This window comes from Urocitellus parryii, chromosome 9, assembly GCF_045843805.1.
Source record: "Urocitellus parryii isolate mUroPar1 chromosome 9, mUroPar1.hap1, whole genome shotgun sequence".
Lineage (NCBI taxonomy): Eukaryota > Metazoa > Chordata > Mammalia > Rodentia > Sciuridae > Urocitellus > Urocitellus parryii.
This window is the reverse complement of record NC_135539.1, coordinates 137686209-137707804: the sequence shown is the minus strand read 5'-3', so window position 1 is coordinate 137707804 and position 21596 is coordinate 137686209. Positions and strand designations below refer to the sequence as shown.

The window sequence follows — 21596 nt, the reverse complement described above, 5'->3', positions numbered from 1 at the left end:
TGCCTTCCCAGAAAGTCTGCTTACCCTTATCCAAATCACTGTCTAACCCTGGATGGGTTACCTATAATTTTTATAAAATAAATTGACTTGTTTGACATTTAGGGTATATATATGTGACATTTAAAAGGCAAAGAGAACTAGTTATTGTAATCTTTTCTACTGTAAACATTAAGTTCTCTGGAAGATACCCACATACTTTAAGTTGATATACATAATTTCAAAATGGTTGGGAAATATGGATCTTAAAATTATCCACTAAAACATTCCTCTGTAATTCATGTGTGCAACTTCTTGAAAAAAGTATCTCTCATTACATTTGACAAAACTTTTCCCAGCTCAGCTTTGGCTCAATAAACTTTTATTATTTTTTGTTATTTATTTTTATTCAAAAGAATTTGTTTCCCTATCACAAAAATTAGATAACCACACCACCAACAGCAGCAAAGTCCATGGAGTTACATTGATGGCGGAGAGTTCGCTGGGCATTCCCAATGTCCCAAGGTCATAAAGAAGGAAAAAAAGGAAATAAAGTACTCAAAAGAATACAAATCCCATGATGATTTTGGGCGAGACTTCATGTGACATTCGTTTCTTCTCTCATTGTCAGCTGCAGATGTATTAGGCAGGATCAAACACACCCTTGACTTCAGTAAACCCTTCATACCAACTCTAGCACCTAATGGGGAAAAAAAGGATTAGTGTTATATAATAGCTTTACAACATAAAAGTGACTCTTTACTGTATTTACCAGTGGAAACTAAATAAAAAATGTTTACCACCTGGTTATAATGCTAACGAATTTGAAGGGATTGAACATAAGCCCTTTCTTACGTTCAAATCAACCACTATACGATCTCTTTCAGATTAATTATCTCCATTTTAATTAGGGAGCCTTCAAGATAAAACATGTATAAATAAACTGGCTGATACGTGGCATGGATATACATTTATGGAATGTCTATTGGTATTCTTCCACATTTTAAAGAAAACTTGAAACATTACTAATTAGGATATAATCTATTACTTCTATTGATAAGCACTAGTTTGATCAAACCACTGACCAAACACCAGTGATCAAGGTATATAGCACATAAAACTTTGCCTTTTTCTACTAGTTTTTTCATTTTCTGGTTAATCATTTGGTGTCAAGGTATTTTGTTAGTTTTTAGTGTTAAAGCAATACCCTCCCATAAAAATAAGTTGTGATATTGCTACAACTAAAGATAAGAAAAAGTGGGAGCAAATAGCTAAGAAAAGACCATGAACACAAGGATAATTATGAGACACTGTCAAAAAGAATTAAGTTACAAGGAGACTAAAATTTTGGGGGGCAAAGATGCAACCTTTGCTACTCTGCTAAGGTTTAACTTGACTGTTGGAATGATGTCTTTATATTGGACAAGTAAGCTACTTAACATAAGAGGTCTAAACTGTTTTAAAAAAGCTTAGATTTATCAATGAGGCTCTATGAGTATGAATGTAGCTTTGAATTCCTGCAGAGATCTTAGTAATTTCAATTGATCCAAAGGCCAAACTTCTTGAAGAGTAAGGTTTCTTTTTGTTAACTCATGCCATTCCATGAGGCTAAGATAAAGAGAGACCCAAAGAGTAAAAAGAGACAATTAAATCAGAGATTCTAAGACCTTCTATCTTGCTTGAGGCTTCAAAATATAACAAATGTTAATCATTTCAAAAACCTAGTTTTCATTTAAGCTGTCCATGGTTTTTCTTTAGAAGAGGCAAAAGTAGTCACCATGAATTAGTTTGACCAGTTCAATGCAGTTCTGCTTTGAGTTTGCCCATTTCCTCACTATCTTACTTGTTAGGACTGAATTTTCTCCCTTGATGGCTGGGTTATTCTCTACTTAGGATGAGCTGAAGGAATTCATGGCAAATTTAATACCCATTGGCAGGTAAAGTAGATACGTTATATATGTAAAAAAAAATGCTTCCTGATATTTCATGAAAAAATATGTGGAAAGAACAGGTATTCTCGGAATATGTGCTAATCAAATCCATGTACTAAAAGCCACCCAAATGGTGTTTTGTTTAGAAAGTTTGTTTTGCTTAGCTCATAATTTGCTTATCTAAGGTATTATGCCCAAGGGCTAACCTATCCAATAGTATAAGTGGATAACATTTTTATTTTTTTGAGCTCCTAACTACAAAGGAAAATCTGTGGAAAACTGTATCATGAGTTTATTATTGAGACTACCAAGAGGCACTCAAATTTTCAGATTATAGTAACGGCATCACATGATCAACCAATTTTCAACTGAACGCTAAATTTTTTTCCCACACTCTCAACTCCCACCTTGACAAGTGAAGAAAAACCTGTTTGTCAGGAAAGAAAAGGAAGAGAAACATGAGGAAAAGTAAAATGAGAGTAAGATAAATTTAAATCTAGTGGATGTATATGCACCTCCTGCTGTATTTGGACCTGGGCAGGGAATGTCCTTTGGTTAGCTACAGTGTAAGAGAAGAGAAGCTCAACAGCGCTTGGCCCACTGTGAATGCTTCAGTCTTTTTCATCTGACCATCTATCAATCCATCCAGCATTCATAAACCTCTACAAGTACTACCATCTCCACAGCTGCAAGCTCTTTCTTTCCCCTTCAATCAAGCCATTTACAAGGAGACAGAGACCCATAATCTGAAATGACCTATAAGGTTCACTACAACTGTATATTTCCATGATCTTTTTATAGTCTAAAAATGGATCTGAGTTTAAAAATGGAGATCTATAAAATACCTTACCTTAATTGTACCCTGACTGTTAGCAGCAATCAGCACATTGGACTCCTGGAAAAGAACAAAAACTTTTAAAGTACAGTCAAGAGAATGATTTCTTCTTCATCCTTCTTTCTTCACTTCACCCTAAGCTACCAATAGAATCTAGAGTGGAGAGCCAATTTTTAATATGCTTTTAACTATGGAGTTTTAAACATAAAACCACATATTTTGAGAATTAAGTTTTAATTTTAAAAAGCCAGGAGAAGAAAAGTTTTTAATATAAAGAAAAATAAAAGGGAAAAGGACAGCCAATGGAAAGAAGCCAAGAAAAACAAAAAATGAGATAAAATACAAATGACTTTAGGAAAAAAAAATGAGCAACTGCTTTCCCAAAACATTCCTCCTTCATTCATTTTCACCATTCAATACCAGTAACTGATGTAAATGCTGCCAATAACTTTGGCACAAGTCTCTATGAAAAAACATTTATAATTAAGAAAACAAGAAAATGGGAATGCTTGTCTTGAGAAAAAAAGACTATCTTTTAAAAAATATTCTATCATCAATACACATTATTAATAGCCTTGGTGATTAACTGAGTGAGAATTTATGTCCTGAAGTATTTTTTCATATTCTATACCTTAGGGGGAAAACATTTCTCTGGAAAGTAGGAAAGGCAGGAAAAGGAATGGTCTAGAATGATTCATCAAGGAAGAATCTCAGAAAGCAGGAAGAGTTGTGTCATCCTTCTGTTAGAAATGGGGCATCTAATAGGGCTCTGGAATTTGGAAGGGTCTTTTGCTCTCCAGGATAGAGAGCTGAGGGGTGAACAGACTCAAGACTGCCAGAGGGGTCATGTGGTTGACAGAAAGACCAAATATGATGGTAACTATGAGAAATAGTGGTTCAATTTCAATGAAGCATGGGATCAACCTGAATATCCTTCAGGCTTCAGGACCAAGTGATGCAGAGAAAAAAGCTTTTGGTCCAAATGCTGGAAAAGTTACTTCAGCCTAGTTAACAATTTTATTTCCTTAATATGGTACAGGAATTTTAAACCACCTTACTTTTTTTTTTATTTTTAGTAAAGCTACTTTTGAAAATTGCTCATCTTGTTACTATAGGCATATAAGGAAAGACAAGTTTTTCTATTATCCCAGAATTTTGGGTGAAATTAGAATACTTTTAGAAATCACAATTGGAGTTAGTTTACATGTCCTCTTTGGGGAATTACAGACTGTCTCAGGGATTTAATAGAATCAGTACTTCCATATTGGAGGTTTCAGGTGATCTCAATTTAGAAAGTGGTTGGAGAAAGTTTGGGGTCTCCTTAGGAAATTTAACTCACTCTGAGCTAGTGAGAAAGCAGAATTTCTATGGTTGACTCAGAAGCCTGCAAAAAGAGGAACTGTATGGAATTTCTTTCTAACAAAAACTTAAAGCTGTGCTTTGAAACTGCCACTACAGACTCAGAAAAATGATTCTCCCTTAAAAATCATCCAGAAATGAGGTCAAAAATAGCACTAATCAGTCTTGTTGCTATTTAAGAAGATTCCAGTTTCCAAGAAAGCTATTGCCAGGAGCTGCCACCACTATATGCTATCACGCATTGTTCCCTCTGTTAAGTGAACACAAAACATCATGACAACGTGACAATCAAAAGCTTCATCTCTTTCTGCCATTTATGTTCTAGTCACTTTTTAATACAAAGGAGGAGGATAGCAAAACCTGATAAAGATGAGGACTCATTTGATGGTAGCAGGGTACCCATTTCTGCCCAATACAGGGATTATAAATAACATAATTCAAAAATGATTTCTGGTGGAAGGAAAACTTGGTAAAGGTTGAATATCCCTTATCTGAAAGAGTTGAGACCAGAAGTGACTTGGATTTTGAAATATCTGCCTACACATAAGATATCTTGTAAATGGGACCAGTCTAAACATGAAATTCATTTACATTAGATATAAACCTTATAGACACACACAGTCTGAAGGTAATTTTATAGAGCACTTATTGGTGTTCAAAAAGCTTCAGAGTTTAGATTTTTTGGATTAGTGATGCTTGATCTGTATTATCTTACGGTATAAGATTAGGCTCCATATAAAAAATGTAATTTATCTAGATAATCACAGAGGAGAGGTCTAAAGTCTCTACTACACTAAAGAAAAGAAGACTTCTGATAACTACCCACTATGAAGAAACCCTTTCTTTTTGTAACCCTAGCACTGAAGCCAGATTTAAAGATAGGTAGTTAGTGTAGTTAGGTAAATCGGGTCTAATAAAGAGTAAGATAAACAAAATGGAGGCCATTATAGAGAATGGAGTCTAGGAAACCAGAGTAGCACTTGGGGAAATTGAAATGTTAGTGTCCCCAAGGCCTGGGAACCCATTCTAAGGAACTGTTAAAGAAGCAGCTCCCAGCAAACAGGGAAATGCTAATCAAAAGCTGCCCCAGGCCCTTCCTGCCCAGATTATTCCTTCAGCCCTCCTATCTCCCACCTTTTGGGCCTTCCCACCTGCATTCTATCACTGTAAGATAAAGGGAAACAAAAGACTGAGTGTGGGAAAGCTGAAAGAAGACCTTAGCTATAAAAAAAGGGAAGACCTCATCCTTCCATAGATTTGGGTCCCCATCTTCCTCTGGGAAAAAGTTCTTTCTGCTGGCCTTTAATAAAGCTTCTACTTTTCACTCTAAACTTGCCTCTGCCTGCTTCTCAGGTATTATACTTCAGCATTCAGGGAAGCAAGGACTTGTCACCGGTAAACTATAGCATTAATAGTCATGTTTGATGCTATTAGAGGGTTACTCTTAACACTTTCACTTGTGGAGAAAGAGAAATAGCTTGTTTAACTATATATCTCTATATCTATATCCATTCCTTTTCTTGTTGTGCTGGGGACTGAACCGAGGGCTTTGTGTATGCTAGGCAAGTGCTCACCACTCAGTCACATCTCCAACCCAAATACCTCATTTAGAAAAAAGCCAACATATGAACTGACTGCCTAGTTCAAATGATCTTCTAGGGCTGACACAAATGACATAGTGTTCTAAGAATTCTCATAAACATTCAAAACTAACTGAATTTACAAAGAAAAGAAAAATAATAGCTTTGCACATCTCAGTATTCCTCCTCTCTCAAGAGACCATGTAATTACAAAAAAATAATTTAGAACTAAACTGTCAGGCCGTCAGATATTAGCTTAAGATAAATTAATTTTTGCATGCAACAGGAAAATAAAACAAGCTATTTTATAGAGGTCTGGCAGTGATATGTACAGGTTACTACAGTTAGAAGTTCTGAATGAATCCTGTGCATTTTGGATGGCTGGTAATTGCTAGCTGTAGTCTGCTATGCAGAACCTAAAGTAAATATATTCTTTTTTTTAGTAGTTCTACTGCCAAACTCTCCTCACAGCTAAACTAATAAAGTATCTTCTATTTTCTCTTAATATGAAGCAATTAAGAAAAGACAATGGAAAAGTGAGCAGGTCTTTTATAAAAACAAAAATCACATATACCAACATAAACCACCTTGCTTATAATGCCACTGACAGTGAACTAACTTAAACTAACAAATCTGCATCTAGTAGAACAGTTTCCTTTTTAGTGGTGTGCTTGCGGAAGAGCCATTATAGGCAATGTTAAAATCCTGAGCAGGTTGAAAAATAATAATTATCTGCTTAGTTTGCAATTGGAGAATTTATTTCTGGAGACAGATATAATTGATTTTAAGTGTAAGTTTTATTATAGGCATAAACATCTATATTATATTTTAAGCCTATGATATGTAAATAAAAACAACTTCTATTTCTAGCTATTTCAAATTAAATAAACTGGATTTGTTCTCTTACTATAAACTAAAAACCTGAACAAAATGTGTCTGGTAATACTGAACGGCAGGGCTCTAGTTTCCAAGAGAAGAGAAATAAGTGAGGTGTCTTACCATCACCTTTGCTTTCTGCTGGGAGGTAATTTCTGGACCACAAAGTAAAGAAGGGGAATCCAAACAGAATAGAGAGGAGTTTGAGCAAAACAGTGGGTTTAATGACTTGAGGAGACAGAGACTTGGGACAGGTAGAATTTGTAAGGCAAAAGTACCACAGAGGAGGAAGCTACAAAGAAGTAGCACTCTGGCAATTTGGTTAGGGGTCCCTTTGACTCTGTGTCCACATAATAAACTCTACATTAGGGTGAAACTACAAGGCTGAGAAAATAACAATAAATACAGAAAACATGAATATTGGGAATGCATAACATTATCAAATTCCAGAGTTCACAAAGGACTGAGAGATATTCAAGTGTTGAGTGCCAGCCAGAGCGAAAAGACCTCATAGACTAGCACTGGGCACTCAGCAAAGTCCCTTGAGTCGCTGAATTTAGTAGGGTTAAGCTAAATGTAAAGTAAATGCTTCTTTAAATCTAAAGAGAGCAAACTATAGCTGTATATATATATATATATATACCACGCCACTGCCTGTATTTATGTATTTAAATTTTTATGGAACACAGCTATCATTATTTATTTATATATATTATCTATGGCTGCCTTTGCACTGTAGTGGCAATGTCAATGATCCATAATATACCATATGGCCTATACAACCTGAAATATTTGCTATCTAGTCCTTCATAGCAAGTGTCCTGATTGCTACTTTGGATTTACCCAACAAAGCTAGAAAACAAGGGTCAAAGAACCAAGTTTATTTTAAAAACATAACTTTTTGTCAGGACAAACTTCAGAACTTCTAAGAATTCAACAAAATTTAGACATTTAACAACAAGGCATATAAAAGGCAAAACAAACCCATGAAAGAAAAATCAATAAACACATTAAGTAATGACAAAGACAATAAAAATATCATGAGGATTTTCAAGGGTATTATAATTATGTTTCAAGTGTTTAAAGGAAACAGTGAATTTAATGTGAAAAGCAATGGAAGGCATAGTTATAAAAACCAAATGGAACCTATCTACCTGAAAAGTACAGTATTTGAAATGAGAAATTCATTGGATGGGCATAACCAGGGAGAAAGATGACATAATGGAGAATAACACAATAATATATTTGACAAACAGGAAACAAAACAAATCTGAAGCAGAGGAAAAAGACTGGGGGAAAAACAGAGATTAGCATTTTAATGGCCTATATAGGACAATATGCAATCTAATCAATGTATAATTAAAATCCCAAATAGAAGAGTGAAGAAAAAGTATATGAATACATGAGATAAAATTTTTTCAAATTTGCAAATTTGAAAAACCCACATATCTTAGAAGTTTAACGATTTTCATACAGAAAAAAATACCACACCAAGGCACATCAGTTACGTGGCTGAAAACAAACAACAAATTTTTGAAAATATCCAGAGGAAAAAAGACAATTATATGTAGAGGAACAAGAAACAATTTAGCATCAGAGGCAGTATAAACCAGAAGATGATGTCTTTAAAATTATGAAAAGAGAGAGCTGTCAATCTAGACATATTATCTCAAAATGAAGACAAAACATTTTCAGAGAAAACAAATCTTAAGATCATTTTTTTACAAGCAGATCTATACTATAAGACATTATTAAAGAAAGTTCTAAAAGCTGAAGGAATGTAATATTACATGAGAATTCATATATAAAAAAGGAGATGCAAACTGCTGAAAATGGTCAATATGTAGGAGAATATAAAATATATTTGTTTGTTTTAAAATTTCCTTAACAGGTAACTGACTACTTAAAGTAAATGTAAGTAATAGTTGACTACTTAAGCTAAATGTAATATAATACTAATGCATTATGGTGATTATAATATTTACAGAAGTAAAATATGATATCAAAAGCACAAGGATAAAAAGGGAAAATAGGAGCATATTGTTTACAGAAGTAAAATATGATATCAAAAGCACAAGGATAAAAAGGGAAAACAGGAGCATATTTTTGTAAGGCTTTTCCATTATACACTGTGGTAAAATATAATCCAAAGCATAGAATGTAGAGACTTCAACATGAATATTATAAACTTTAGAAAACTCAGTAATAATGTAAAAGAAATAATAAAGTTAATAAGCTAGTAAGACAACTAAATTATAAACATAATTTTGAAAAGAAAAGAAATAAGGGTCAGTGGAACATAGAACAGATAGGACAAATAGAAAAAGAAGTAAGATGACAAACATGATTCCAACCACATTGATAATTAAATGTAAATGGTTTAAATACTGTAATTAAATGCAGAGATCATAAGACTGGATAGAAATAAGATCTAACTCAATTCTATCCATAAGAAACACATTTTAAATATAAAAATATAGATATAAAGTAAAAGAAAAAAGATAAACCATGTGAAGACTAATCACAAGAAAACTGAAATGGCTATACTGATATAAGAAAAAGTGGATTTCATGACAAATATGAGATACATAATAACATTTCATAATTATATAACTAGGTGCATATATTCTTAAATACATACATGTTTAAAACAGATCTTCAAAATGCACGAAACAAAAATGGATACAACTGAATTAAGTATAAATCAATACTAATTTTTGTCGATTTTAACATGCTTCTCAATAATCAAAAAGTAGACAGAAAAAATCAAATACATGACTTCATTTTCAAAACCAAATTGATCAAATTAATACTTAAAGAAATATTTTACTAACATGACAAAATATAGATCCTCTTTAAGTGTATGTGAAGAAGTCATCAAGACAGACCATGTAGAGAAAACACATTTCAGTAAATTTAAAGGAGTGAAATCATATAAGCATATTTTCTGATAAAACTTCACTAGAGTAAAAAACAATAACAAAAAAAATCTGTAAAAAATCCTTGGATATTTGAAAATTTGGAAAACATACTTCAAATAATTCAAAGGTCAAATAAGAACTTAAAGGAAAATGAGAAACTATTTTGCCTAAAAAGACAACAAAACCATCAACATTTGTGTAATGCAGTTAAAACAATACTTAGAAAATTATAACTTTCAATGTTTAGTAAAGCAGAAAGTTTTAATATTAATAATATAATAACTTGCACCTTAGAGAGCTAGGAAAAAAGCAATTCACACACAACATACATACAAAAATGGCTGTAGTAAAAAGCAGATTATCAATAAGATAGACTAAACAGATTAAAAATTATCAAACAAGGGGCTGGGGATGTGGCTCAAGCGGTAGCGCGCTCGCCTGGCATGCGTGCGGCCCGGGTTCGATCCTCAGCACTGCATACCAACAAAGATGTTGTGTCCGCCAAATACTAAAAAATAAATATTAAAAAAAAAATTATCAAACAAAAACCCAGTTCTTTGGGGGAAAAAAAATCAACAAAATTGATAAACCTCTACAAAAAGATAAGAAAAATATAAATTACTATCAGGAACAAATTAGGGGATATCATGAAATATGCTACAGGTATTAGAACAATAATCAGGAGATAAATATTATGAACAACTTTATGCCAATAAAAGTGACAGGTAATGAAAGGAACAATTATGTGAAAGATGCAAATGTGAAAGATGCAAATTCCTTAATATAAAGAAGAAAAAAAATTTTTAAATTGAGGGGCAAGAAATATTTTCAGTCTATGAATCAAAGCTAGAGAAAGACATGAAAAAAAAGACCAATTTCCTTTATAAACAGATGTAAAAAATCTTAATCAAATACCAGTAAAGAGAATTCAACCATACACATACACACACACACACACACACACACACACACACATATATATATATTTATATGCATTTCATGTTTACTTTAAATCCAGTATTGGACTTAACCAACCAAAAGTCATTATTCATAATTTCAATGTTTTCTGATTTCTTAACATAATATATAAAAAGCTTTCCCTCCACATACCATTATTTTCTTTTTCCCCACATTTTTTATTGGTGCATTATAGTTGTACATATTAATGGGATTTGTTATTACATATTCATACAAACATACTAAATAAAAAAAACCCAAATAACACAATCAACAAGTGTGCCAAGGACCTGAACAGACAACTTCTCAGAAAAGGATATACAATCAATCAACAAATATATGAAAAAATGCTCATCATCTCTAGCAATCAGAGAAATGCAAATCAAAACTACTCTAACATATCACCTCACTCCAGTCTCCTGGAGTCTCCTACCTCAACGTCCCCAAGAACCAGGGTTATATACCACCACACCCAGCTTTATAATGCAGATCATTAGATAGAATTGGTTTTAAGGTTAAATAACCTATAACATTATTAGCAAGTAACTTTTTTATTTCATGATTTTTGACAGTTTGGGTTTTTAAAGTATTCTTTTAGCCTGCATAATAATCTTCAGATTTTCTTCCTACCCATTTGATCACTTTGGGCTACTTTGCTTGCTTTCCTTGAATACCTGAGCTCAGAACATCTTTCCTTCACTAAAAGAAAAGTCATTTGTAAGATATATCCTTTATTTCAGGCCCGTGTGTATCGTGCTTCTCCATAACAATATTTCTCTTATCCCAGCTTTATTAAGATTCAGAGAGTTTGAGTAACTCGCCCTTGATGACATAGTTTGGAAATGTTAGAGCTTTGAACTCATATCTTTCTGACTCCAAAAATTGATAAGAGCTTTATATAGTAAAGGAAACAATTAGGAATGTGAAGAAACAACCCACAAAATGGGAGAAAATCCTTGCTAGCTACTCTTCTGACAGAGGGTTAATATCTAGAATATAGAAAGAACTCAAAAAAACTTTACACCAAAAAAAATCAAATAACCCAATAATAGGCAAAAGAAGAAATACAAATGGCCAACAAATACATGAAAAAATGTTCAACATCATTAGTATTTAGGGAAATGCAAATCAAAGCTACACTGAGATTTCACCTCAACCCAATCAGAATGGTGGTCATCAAGAATACAAACAATAATAAATGCTGGAGAGGATGGGGAGAAAAAGAACACTTTTACACTGTTGGTGAGACTGTAAATTAGTACGACTACTATGGAAATCAGTATGGAGACTTCTCAAAAGACTAGGCTTGGAACTGCCATATGATCCAGCTATACCACTTCTCGGTATTTATCCTGAAGAATTAAAGTCATTTTACTACAGTTGTACATGCATACCCATGTTTATAGCAGTACAGTTCACAATATCCAAACTATGGAACCAGCCTCAGTGTCCATCAACCAATGAGTGAATAAAGAAAATGTGGTATGTATACACAATGGAGTTTTATTCAGCCATAAAGAAAAAATTAAGTTATAGCATTTGCAGGAAAATGGATAGAATTAGAGACCATCATGTTAAGTAAAATAAGACAAACTCGGTTCGAGATCAGCTTAAGCAACTCAGTGAGACACTGTTTCAAAATAAAATAAAAGAGGGCTGGGATGCAGCTCAGTGGTAGAGTGCTTGCCTAGCATGCACCAAGACCCTGGGTTTGATTCTCAATACCTTAAAAAAAAAGTCTATATTATAAAGGGCCTTTTATATAAAGTCTGTATTATAAAGTCACTTTATAAAGGGACTACCTCAGCCTTTAGAAACTGGTCTTGACAGACACTTCTCTAGAAAAGCCTTCCCTTGGCTTCCAAGATGGTAAGAATAAATTAATTATACACATCAACTTGGCTGGATTAAGAAATGCCTAGAGAGTTGATAAAGTGTGTAGGGTATTTGGAAAGAGGATGTTGGTGTGAGCCTGTGGTCAGAGTAGAGAAGATATGCCCTCAATGTTGAAAATACCATCCAATTGGCTGTGGGACTGCATTAAAAAAAAAAAAAAAAAGGAAAAGGAAAAGCAACTCTCCTTCCTGGAACTGGGATCCCCTTCTTCTCCTGCCCTTAGACATCAGAATTCCTAGTTCTCTAGCCTTTAGGCTCCAGAACTTATACCTGGTCCACCACTCCCAACCCTACATTCTTAGGCCTGCTGCCCTGCACTGACAGTTACACTACTGGCTTCTCTGGCTCTTTGGCCTTTGAATTTGGACTGAGACATGCTACTGGCCTTCCCAGCCTATTGTGGGACCTTTCTGCCTCCATAATTTCATGAGCCAATTCCCCTAGTAAATCCCTCTCATGTATCTACTTACAGATATCCTATTATTTTGCTCGCTCTCTCTCTCTCTCTCGAATTCCAATACATAAGATAACTTTTCAACTAATTTCACAAAGATAATAAAATTTCATCATTATACTATATGATACTATTGTGGCTTTGGCATACAGTTTATTAATTTTAAGCAATTTTATTCATCCATCACCATCCAACTAGTCATCATTAGGGTAGATAGTACACAGAAGACACTGTTCTGTTCTGTGTACTGGAGTTCTGAAGAGAAGACATCAAGTTTGATCTTCAGACTACAGACAAGCAGGGGAGACAGACTGATTATATATATATATGTATATATATTTGGTACCCAGGATTGAACCCAGGGCCTTAGTGCATGTGAGGCAAGCACTCTACCAACTGAGCTATATATCCCCAGCTTCTACCTTCTTGTATTTTAAGAAATATGAAGTTTCAAGGGGCAACTGAGTGATCTTCCTTCAGAAGAAATGAAAAAGGCTTGAAAATAATAAAGATGTTGTGTCCACCGAAAACTAAAAATAAATAAATAAATTAAAAAAAAATGGTTCTGGGATAACGAGAAATTGTGTGACTGGAAAGCAGCTTGTGTAAGTGTATGCATACTAGATGATCAGATGGGATTGGTAGGTGGGGTAAGCATAAAAAACTGTACCATACCAGAGTTAGAATTTTATTTATGGATAATAAGAAGTTAGCGGCTGTCTTTATGCAAGGAGATAAGAATTAGTTTTTCTCTGATGTTCTAGGAGATCAGAATATTCCACCCAAAAATATGCCAGCCTGGCATTAGGATTATTTTTAGTGGAAGGTACGGAGAAAAGCATACAAGGGACAAACTCTCTACCTTCTTTCTATCTGCTTGAAAACCGATCACAAATTCCGTTTGTGAAGGTATATACTTCTATCCCACACCCCCAGACACTTATCATGCCAGGAAAGGGATGGCACTCTTATCACTGGAGATATGATGGCACCAAAAGTCTACACAAACCAACCTTACTAATTAGCCCTTAACTATCATTAGTTTCTCATATACTTGCCTTCCTACATTTTTTTTGTCCTTAGAAGCTCAAAGTCCCTCTCTTGTCAATTCTGTCCTCTTTTGTCCACATGGCTTAAAAGCCTTGAAACTTAAGACATTCTCTGGATTTTTAAATTGTCTCTATAAAGCTCCTTCTACTATTCCTGGTGCCATATAAAAACTATGAACATCAAATAAACTTGTATGTTGTTTAATCAATCTGCTGTGAGTTTATTTTGCATACCCAGAGAATCTAAGTGGGCAGAGGAGAATTTTCCTCCCTTCCAGTGTTCCATTCCTTCAATGATGTATCTATCACCTCACATTTGCCTCTCCAGGTACCTAGAGTTATCTTCTTTAATCTTATCTTTTAATAAAACTTTTAAATTCACATATTAAGTTAAACAAGTTAAATTCTAGAAAAGCAAAATAAAATTTTGTGTACTAGGAGGTGGGAGATTATAATTACATCCTCAAATACAGTTCAAAATTTACATCTTTAAATAAAAAATTGTAATGTGGGTCCAACCTTTACATTTTAAAAAAGATAGATGTTACATGTAAGTATTTTCTGTTATTTCCTAAAAGGAAACTAAATATGGAAAAAAAAAAGTTACTCAACTACTTAATAACTACATAATGGACTCTATTTTTAATCTTCTCTCATTACAATGCAGGCTAGCTACTGCTATAGTATTCTTATTTAGCAATTTCAATTTCCAGCCCAGTAAGCATTGGGAGCTATCTAATGTCCACAGAAGAAAGTGCCTCTCCCTCTGTCTGGCTAAGTGGCCTAGGCTTGCTTTAAACATGTGATGCTTCTTCCTCAGATTCCCCAGTACCTGGGGTTACAAGCATGTACTACCATCCATTTCATTATATGGAAAATACTACTCTAATTTCATAGAATAGAAACCTTTCTGAGGCACAGAAAGGTTAAGTAACTCATGCAAAGTTACTTAATATCTACTTAAGTAAGTCATCCACAGCTTATACATGACGGCAACAGGAAGCAATATGGCAACCTGGCTCCAGCACTAACCAGATCATTATCCTCTGACAGAAGATATAAATGATATATGCATCACCCTCTATGCTTAGTGTTTTAAAAGCTCTAACCTGCCACACAAGGACCTCAAAAAAAAAAATCACCAATATTTTCTCCTAAACAAGTTTCTAGTTTGTGTCATAAAACAAAGTAAGACAAACTCTCTGAAGATTATAATCTTTAACCTTGTATTTCCTCTTAAAAGTAACACACAGAACACTGTTAGAGACATGAGGAATATAAAATACACTGAAATACTAGTGATAATTCTTTTTAAAAAAAGCAAAAAATGTAGTTAAGTTGGCCAGTGAAAATTAATGTAAGCAGTTCAGTCTTCAACAGTTTGCCTTAAAAGCCCTGAATATTCTTCTTCAGGTGTTCACTAAGTTAAAACTGTATATCTACTTAAGTCATTTAGACATATGTTTGGTGAAAGGGTACATCCTTCTGAACATCATCATACAGTGGTTGCAAATAAAGATCCCTAGAGGATAGAGAACAGCAAGGAAGACAGTTCAATTTAATATTTCTCTTTAAATAAAGAAGTAAATGTATTTGAGATAAGTTGGCTTCAAACAAGAAAAATTCACAATCTACATTATAACTGTCAATTCTATAACAGTCTCTCCATTGAGATTCTTGTCCTATTTGGACAAAGCCATTTACTTTCTTTATGAAAATAGATTTCTGGTTTTCTCATTGCCAGAAAAAAAGTATGCTATTTTTTATTTATTTATTTTTTTGGCCAGTGGTGGGGATGTTACTGGGGATTGAAAAAGGAGTGCTTTACATGTAAGAAACTTAGATCTATCTCTGAGGCAAACTTGTGATTCTCAGGCCTCAGCCAACACAATGCTGAGACTGCAGGGATGTGCCACCACACCTGGCTTAGGAGAGTGTTAAGTTGGAGTGATGATTTGTGTCATAGCCACTTTAAGCTTTTTTCATATCAAAGTTATAAACACAAAAGTATGGGTTTTCGCTAATTTTTTTTCTCTCTGAAGTGGAAGAGGTAAAAGGGTATTAGTATTTGTACTTCAACTGCATCCTGAAAATTAAAACGATTTTTCTCCTCATGTAGTTCATGGATGGTGTGTACAAATACACTGTTTACTCAGGATCCTCTTGCAGCCAAAGAATACTTTCAAATCAATTTTCCCTTTTGGCTGTGTTTTTTTTTTTTTTTGGGGGGGGGGAGGGGGGTGTACCATGGATTGAACTCGGGGGTACTCGACCACTGAGCCACATCCCCAGCCTTATTTTGTATTTTATTTAGAGACAGGGTCTCATTGAGTTGCTTAGCACCTCACTTTTTGCTGAGGCTGGCCTGAACTCCCAATCCTCCTGTCTCAGCCTCCCTAACTGCTAGGATTACTGGTGTGTGCCACTGCACCTGGCTCAGTTGTTCTTTTTATGAATGATCCACAGCTGCCTTATGAACATCCACATCACTTCTCTTTAGAACAGATACAGATATAATATGTAGATTCTTAACAATTTTTCTTAGATCAATGCTTTAAGTGACAATATTCAAATATCCAATTCCATCAGTCCCTTTTATTTACTTCGTAACATCCCCAAACCTTCAGGTGCTTACCTCTCTTACCCTCTGACTTAAATTCAGAAGAGAAAGTACTCAAGCTTCTGACATTTTGATGCTTCATCATACTAAGCTGTAGTTGATTTGCTGACATGCAAAATCATTTTTTTGTTAAAACCACTTTATAGTAGATCTTCTTTTTAGAAAAGTCATGTTTTTAATTGTTTTTGGATCTTAGAGTTAAATACATTTTTGTTGGGCTTTGATTAATCAAAAGAGTCCCCTGTGTGAACAAAAGTTTGCCTTTATACAATTATAAAGCTAGACTGAATGTGGACAGCATGTGAAAATCTATATAACGATATTTAAACAAAGATTCCAAGATGATCTTCAAAGGTTTTGAAGGAATGCTATTCATAAGCTCAACAGTTTTTGTCCCTGACCCTTCTTTCAGTATGTGGTTTTCCAGAATTGACCTGGAAAAAGTATATTTAAATATGCTGAAGAAAAAAACCATAATCTATCAAAAAGAGGTTTTTCCCATTTACTCTAAAGCGTTATTATGGTTAGCCCTCCATGCATTCTAAAAAGATGTAATTAGTTGTTTGAAGTATGTATTAGTTGTTTGAAGACAGACAATAAATGAACTTTATGTCTCATTTCACTATCTTAAAGATATATTAGGAAAAGATACCCTGTAGCCCCAGTTACCTGGGATGTTGAAATGGGAGGATCACCTCTGCACACAAGTTTGATATCAGTCTGAGCAACATGGTAAGGGTCTGTCTCAAAATTTCTGACATTATCATAACCATTTATTGAACACTTTTAAGCCAGTTACTTTGGCTAGAGATTTACTGGATTATTTCACTTAATCTGCACAACTATCCAATGAGATTAAATAACTTCTCCAAATTCATATACTCAGCTAAGGAATAGCAAAGCCAGGAATCTACTTGTGTAGTCTGATAAATACACTAGTGCTGGTTTGTATAATATTGACTGAGGGAGCTTATCACATGTCTGGGCACATGAATTTACTAAATGGGAACAGAAGAAAGGAGTCTGAGACAAGTATTTAACATGTGCAAGAGTGCCTCAGTTCTCACACACTATATGTCAAAGTTCATACAGCTAAATTCCTAAGTGCTTTATTAAATATGCAAAATTTGAATTTTTATTTATCTCTGTATGATTTAGGGGCTATCACTTAAAGAAAGGGCTCGGCCACAGAACCAAGTAGTAGGAAGTGTTCATAGTCAGAATATAGGATTTAGCTCCCCTCTCCCATTCCAATTTGAGATCCTGGATCCTGGAGTTCTTTTTAATCATAAGGGAACACTTTCAAAAGCATCCTTTAAACACAAATTCTCTCTTCCCTTTCAACTTAGGTATCCCTGCTTAGGATGATATGAATCCCTTCTCATTTTAAACTATCAAGATGATTATGAATAAAATGGGTAAGTCACAATCTTTGGTAGAATGGATTATTTTATATAATCACACACACACATATATACATTTTTTTTTAGTTGTAGTTGAACACAATACCTCCATTTTATTTATTTATTTTTATGTGTTACTGAGGATCAAGCCTTGTACATGCTAGGTGAGTGCTCTACCACTGACCCACAATCCCAGCAAGAATCCTTCTTTTAGTAAATTATTATACTTCCATTTTTTTGACTGAATTTCAGACAAATATCTGCTCTTACAATAAATCTAACAAGTGGGAAAATTGATTTACACTGCTAATCAAAAGGATTTCTAGATTTGGTGCCTTATAATATCTTCAATTCCAAAATTTTAAAGATTTTCCTGAATAAACAATGTAAATAGTTCTTACTGAAGACTTTTTACATCATTCTAAGACAAGGTGAAACAGATCCTTTATGGCAAACTGATGTTATGTCTAGGCATAATATAATCATGAAAATAAACATAAACCACAAGCTCCTGAATTTTATCATTGGAATTTATCTCTACTAAATAAACATAAAATTAGCATTCTTGCTGGATGTGGTGTGCACACCTGTAATCCCAGAGGCTTAGGATGGAGGCTAAGGCAGGAGGATCAAGTTCAAAGCCAGCCTCAGCAATTTAGCATGGACCAAAACAACTTAGTAAGATCTTATCTCAAAATAAAAATAAAAAAGAGCTGGGAATATGGCTCAGTAGTTAAGTGCCTCTGCATTCAATCTCTGGTATTCCCACCCTCAAAAAAAAAAAAAAAAATCCCTCAACATTCTTTAAAAATAATTTGGTATGGGCAGTTCTCTCTAGATAAATGGACATATCATATAGGTTAGTCTAGTGAGCTTTGTTTTGTTTTTAATATTTATTTTTTAGTGGAAGTTGAACATAATCTTTATTTTATCTATTTATTTTTATATGGTGCTGAGGATCAAACCAAGGACCTCGCACATCTGAGGAGAGAGCTCTACTGCTGAGCCATAACCCCAGCCCAAGCTCTGTTTTTTTATAGGGCATCTACGAGTTTAATGTTTTGAAAGGCTAACTGAATACCTTAAAAATGTAAAGATTTCAAAACAGTTGAAATGCACACCTGTTACTTCAGAATGAAGTGTGTGTGTAGACAGACAGACATAAACACACACATAGAAAGGAAAAGGAAGACCTACCTCAATGGAGAATCTACCTCTACCAGAATAACCAGATTCTGTCCCATTTCCTTTCTGCCCTTCATCTTTTTCTTTTTTTCCTCCTGTTAAGACTTCTTGTTTTTATTTGGGTCTCAGAGAAACTTGCATTCATAATTATAGTATGCATGACACAAGGTGTTCTCAGAGATGGGTGTTAAAAATTTTTAACAGGTACAGATAGAAACCTATCATAAAAACTGGTATAACTGTACTACTTACATACCTAATTGTCCCTGATTTTAGCTTATAATTATTCCTTCCCCATAAAAGTAGCTATGGTTTCTTTTGCTCTCTTAATTATAATAATAAGCATAATGGTAAATATAATAATAAACAACCATCTCTATATTATCATAAGATTTAAAGTTCATTTTGTGAGGATCAAAGCCTGAAGCTCCCACAAACCATAAAGCAGAGCAGGCCATGTAAATAATGGCTTTGGTACAGTGTGCCAAACACTTTACTTTCAAATAGGCTCTCCTCTGATGAAAGTCATTAACTCTGATTTGTTACATATATGAGGAACATTTGGTTCCTATATTCACATATCTGATTTGAGTAGACTTTACATAATAATTTCAGTGGGGTTTGTGGAGAAGATAGCTGAGAGGCACATAGCTAAGATTTGGCCAGAAAGGGTGAAGAAATACACATCCAGTTCCATGTGAGAACAAACTGAAGGGCATGGTAGCAAGGAGACTCAAAAAAGAAAAGCACTGCAAAAGGATTTAAGAAATAAGAAACAAAGGGAAAATACTATATTTCTTTTTCTTCACTGAGGCATTCTAGAAAGTAACAACAGTGGTGAAGATACTACTCAAATATATTTGTAAACATAAGTTAAGATCATTTTGGTCATAAGGCATAATTTTCCTTTGAATTACACTTACATAATATTTAAGTTGCTGATATTTAGAGGTCATTTTAGTGAAGGGTCTTGGATGTAGATTTTAATTTTATTATTCAAAAACACAGAAAAAAATAAATGCAGTGAGTAGAAAATCTGATAAGGTTCACTGAAATAAAGAACAGAGTAAACTAGGAATTTTTAATGAGCCTAGAAAAATAAAGCTACTCACATTACAACTGTATGGTGCAAAAACTACTCAGGGTAAGAAATATGGGTGTTTCAGAATCATAAACAAGGATTTTCATATAATTAATTCTAGATAAAACTAGCAGGAACTTATCTGCTACGTATCACACCTCAGTGCATTAGAAAGGCCATTTAGCTCCTATCCTTACACCTCCCCTCATCAACTTAGCAGAACACAGTCTGAAAAAACAAGATTTCAAATTCAGTACCAAGAAGTAAATACTTGGTGTTTTAGTCAGCTTTTGCTTGCTGTGACCAAAACACCTGAGAACAACTACTTAGAGGAGGAAAAGTTTCTTTGGGGCTCACAGTTTCAGGACTCAGAACATAGAGGGCTGACTACTGCTCTGGGCCCCAGGTAGGACAGAACCTCATGGGGTGAAGGGTCCAGTAGAGGAACACTACTTAGCTCATAGTGGATCAGGAAGCAGATTATGAAAGAGGGTAGAGAGAAGGGGAGGGGGAGAGAAGAAGATGCCCTAGAGAAAGATGTACCCTTGCCCTCAGTGACACACCTCCTCTAGTCATGTTCTACCTGCCTATAATCAATCAGTCCATTCAAACTGGGAGGGACCAATCACATTTTACAGCTCTCATAATCTAATCATTTTGCCTCTGAATATTCCTGCATTAATAAGAGCTTTTGGACGACACCTCATATCCAAACACTTGTATCCAGCTTTTCTTAGAAATGGTCATTTCTTTGAACTGTGGTTAGACTTAAAAGATGACATAAAATGTATTTTGGAAAAAAATTTACTTTCTTGGTTAAAAAAAAATTTAGTGAAAAATTTCATGAAAGCTACCTCTAATCAGCTGTTCTACATATAAATCAGTTTTAGATGATTACTTATAACCTTTACTTATAAGTCAATCCGGTCCATAAGAAAAATATTTCTATGCTCATTCCACTTCCTGACTGTAGGTTCCTTAAATAAGTAAGTAGTAATACCTACTTTCAAAAAACATAAAATATCTCAAAATAATTAAAATGATGCAGAAATAACTTTACTTGGTTGCCTATTTTTTCAATAATCTCATTTATTTACCTGGCAGAGATACTAAACCAAATGGCCAGGAAAGCAGTATACAGTGATAGTTTTCAAGTTGTATGGAGGGGAACGATCAGACTTAGCCAGCTGACTTAAGTCAGACAGAGACCTCCATGTTTATGTAGGACTGCTGCAAACTGTAGACAAAGGGGAGTTTTTCATTTGTCTACATGGTTGGTTCCTGCAGCTTCCATTTTTGGTGTGTTTTATTATATGATGACTTGACTTTTGTTATTTGGCTATTCATGTTCCAATTTTTTAACTACATAGAATTTTCATTTAAATACACGTTAATACATCAAACAAGTTTGAAAAAAAAACGAGATTCAGATAAGAAAGAACTATTAAAAAGACACTTTAGTATACAAAGTCA

General features: G+C 34.2%; 1 protein-coding gene and 1 non-coding gene across 5 annotated transcripts in view; both read right to left on the bottom strand.

The window, feature by feature from the left end:
- Positions 1 to 351: 351 nt before the first annotated feature.
- Cop1 (COP1 E3 ubiquitin ligase) overlaps positions 352 to 21596 on the bottom strand; it is a 172574-nt gene continuing 151329 nt past the window's right edge. For all 4 annotated transcript variants that reach the window (XM_026388476.2, XM_026388479.2, XM_026388477.2 and 1 more), the window contains 2 exons: positions 2758 to 2802; positions 352 to 676 (listed from right to left, as the gene is read on the bottom strand). In XM_026388476.2, the coding sequence (XP_026244261.1) occupies positions 659 to 676; positions 2758 to 2802 (63 nt within the window). In that variant the 3' untranslated portion in view covers positions 352 to 658. The remainder of the gene's footprint in view (positions 677 to 2757; positions 2803 to 21596) is intronic.
- Positions 21278 to 21418, bottom strand: LOC113182574 (small Cajal body-specific RNA 3). The gene has a single exon (XR_003300753.1).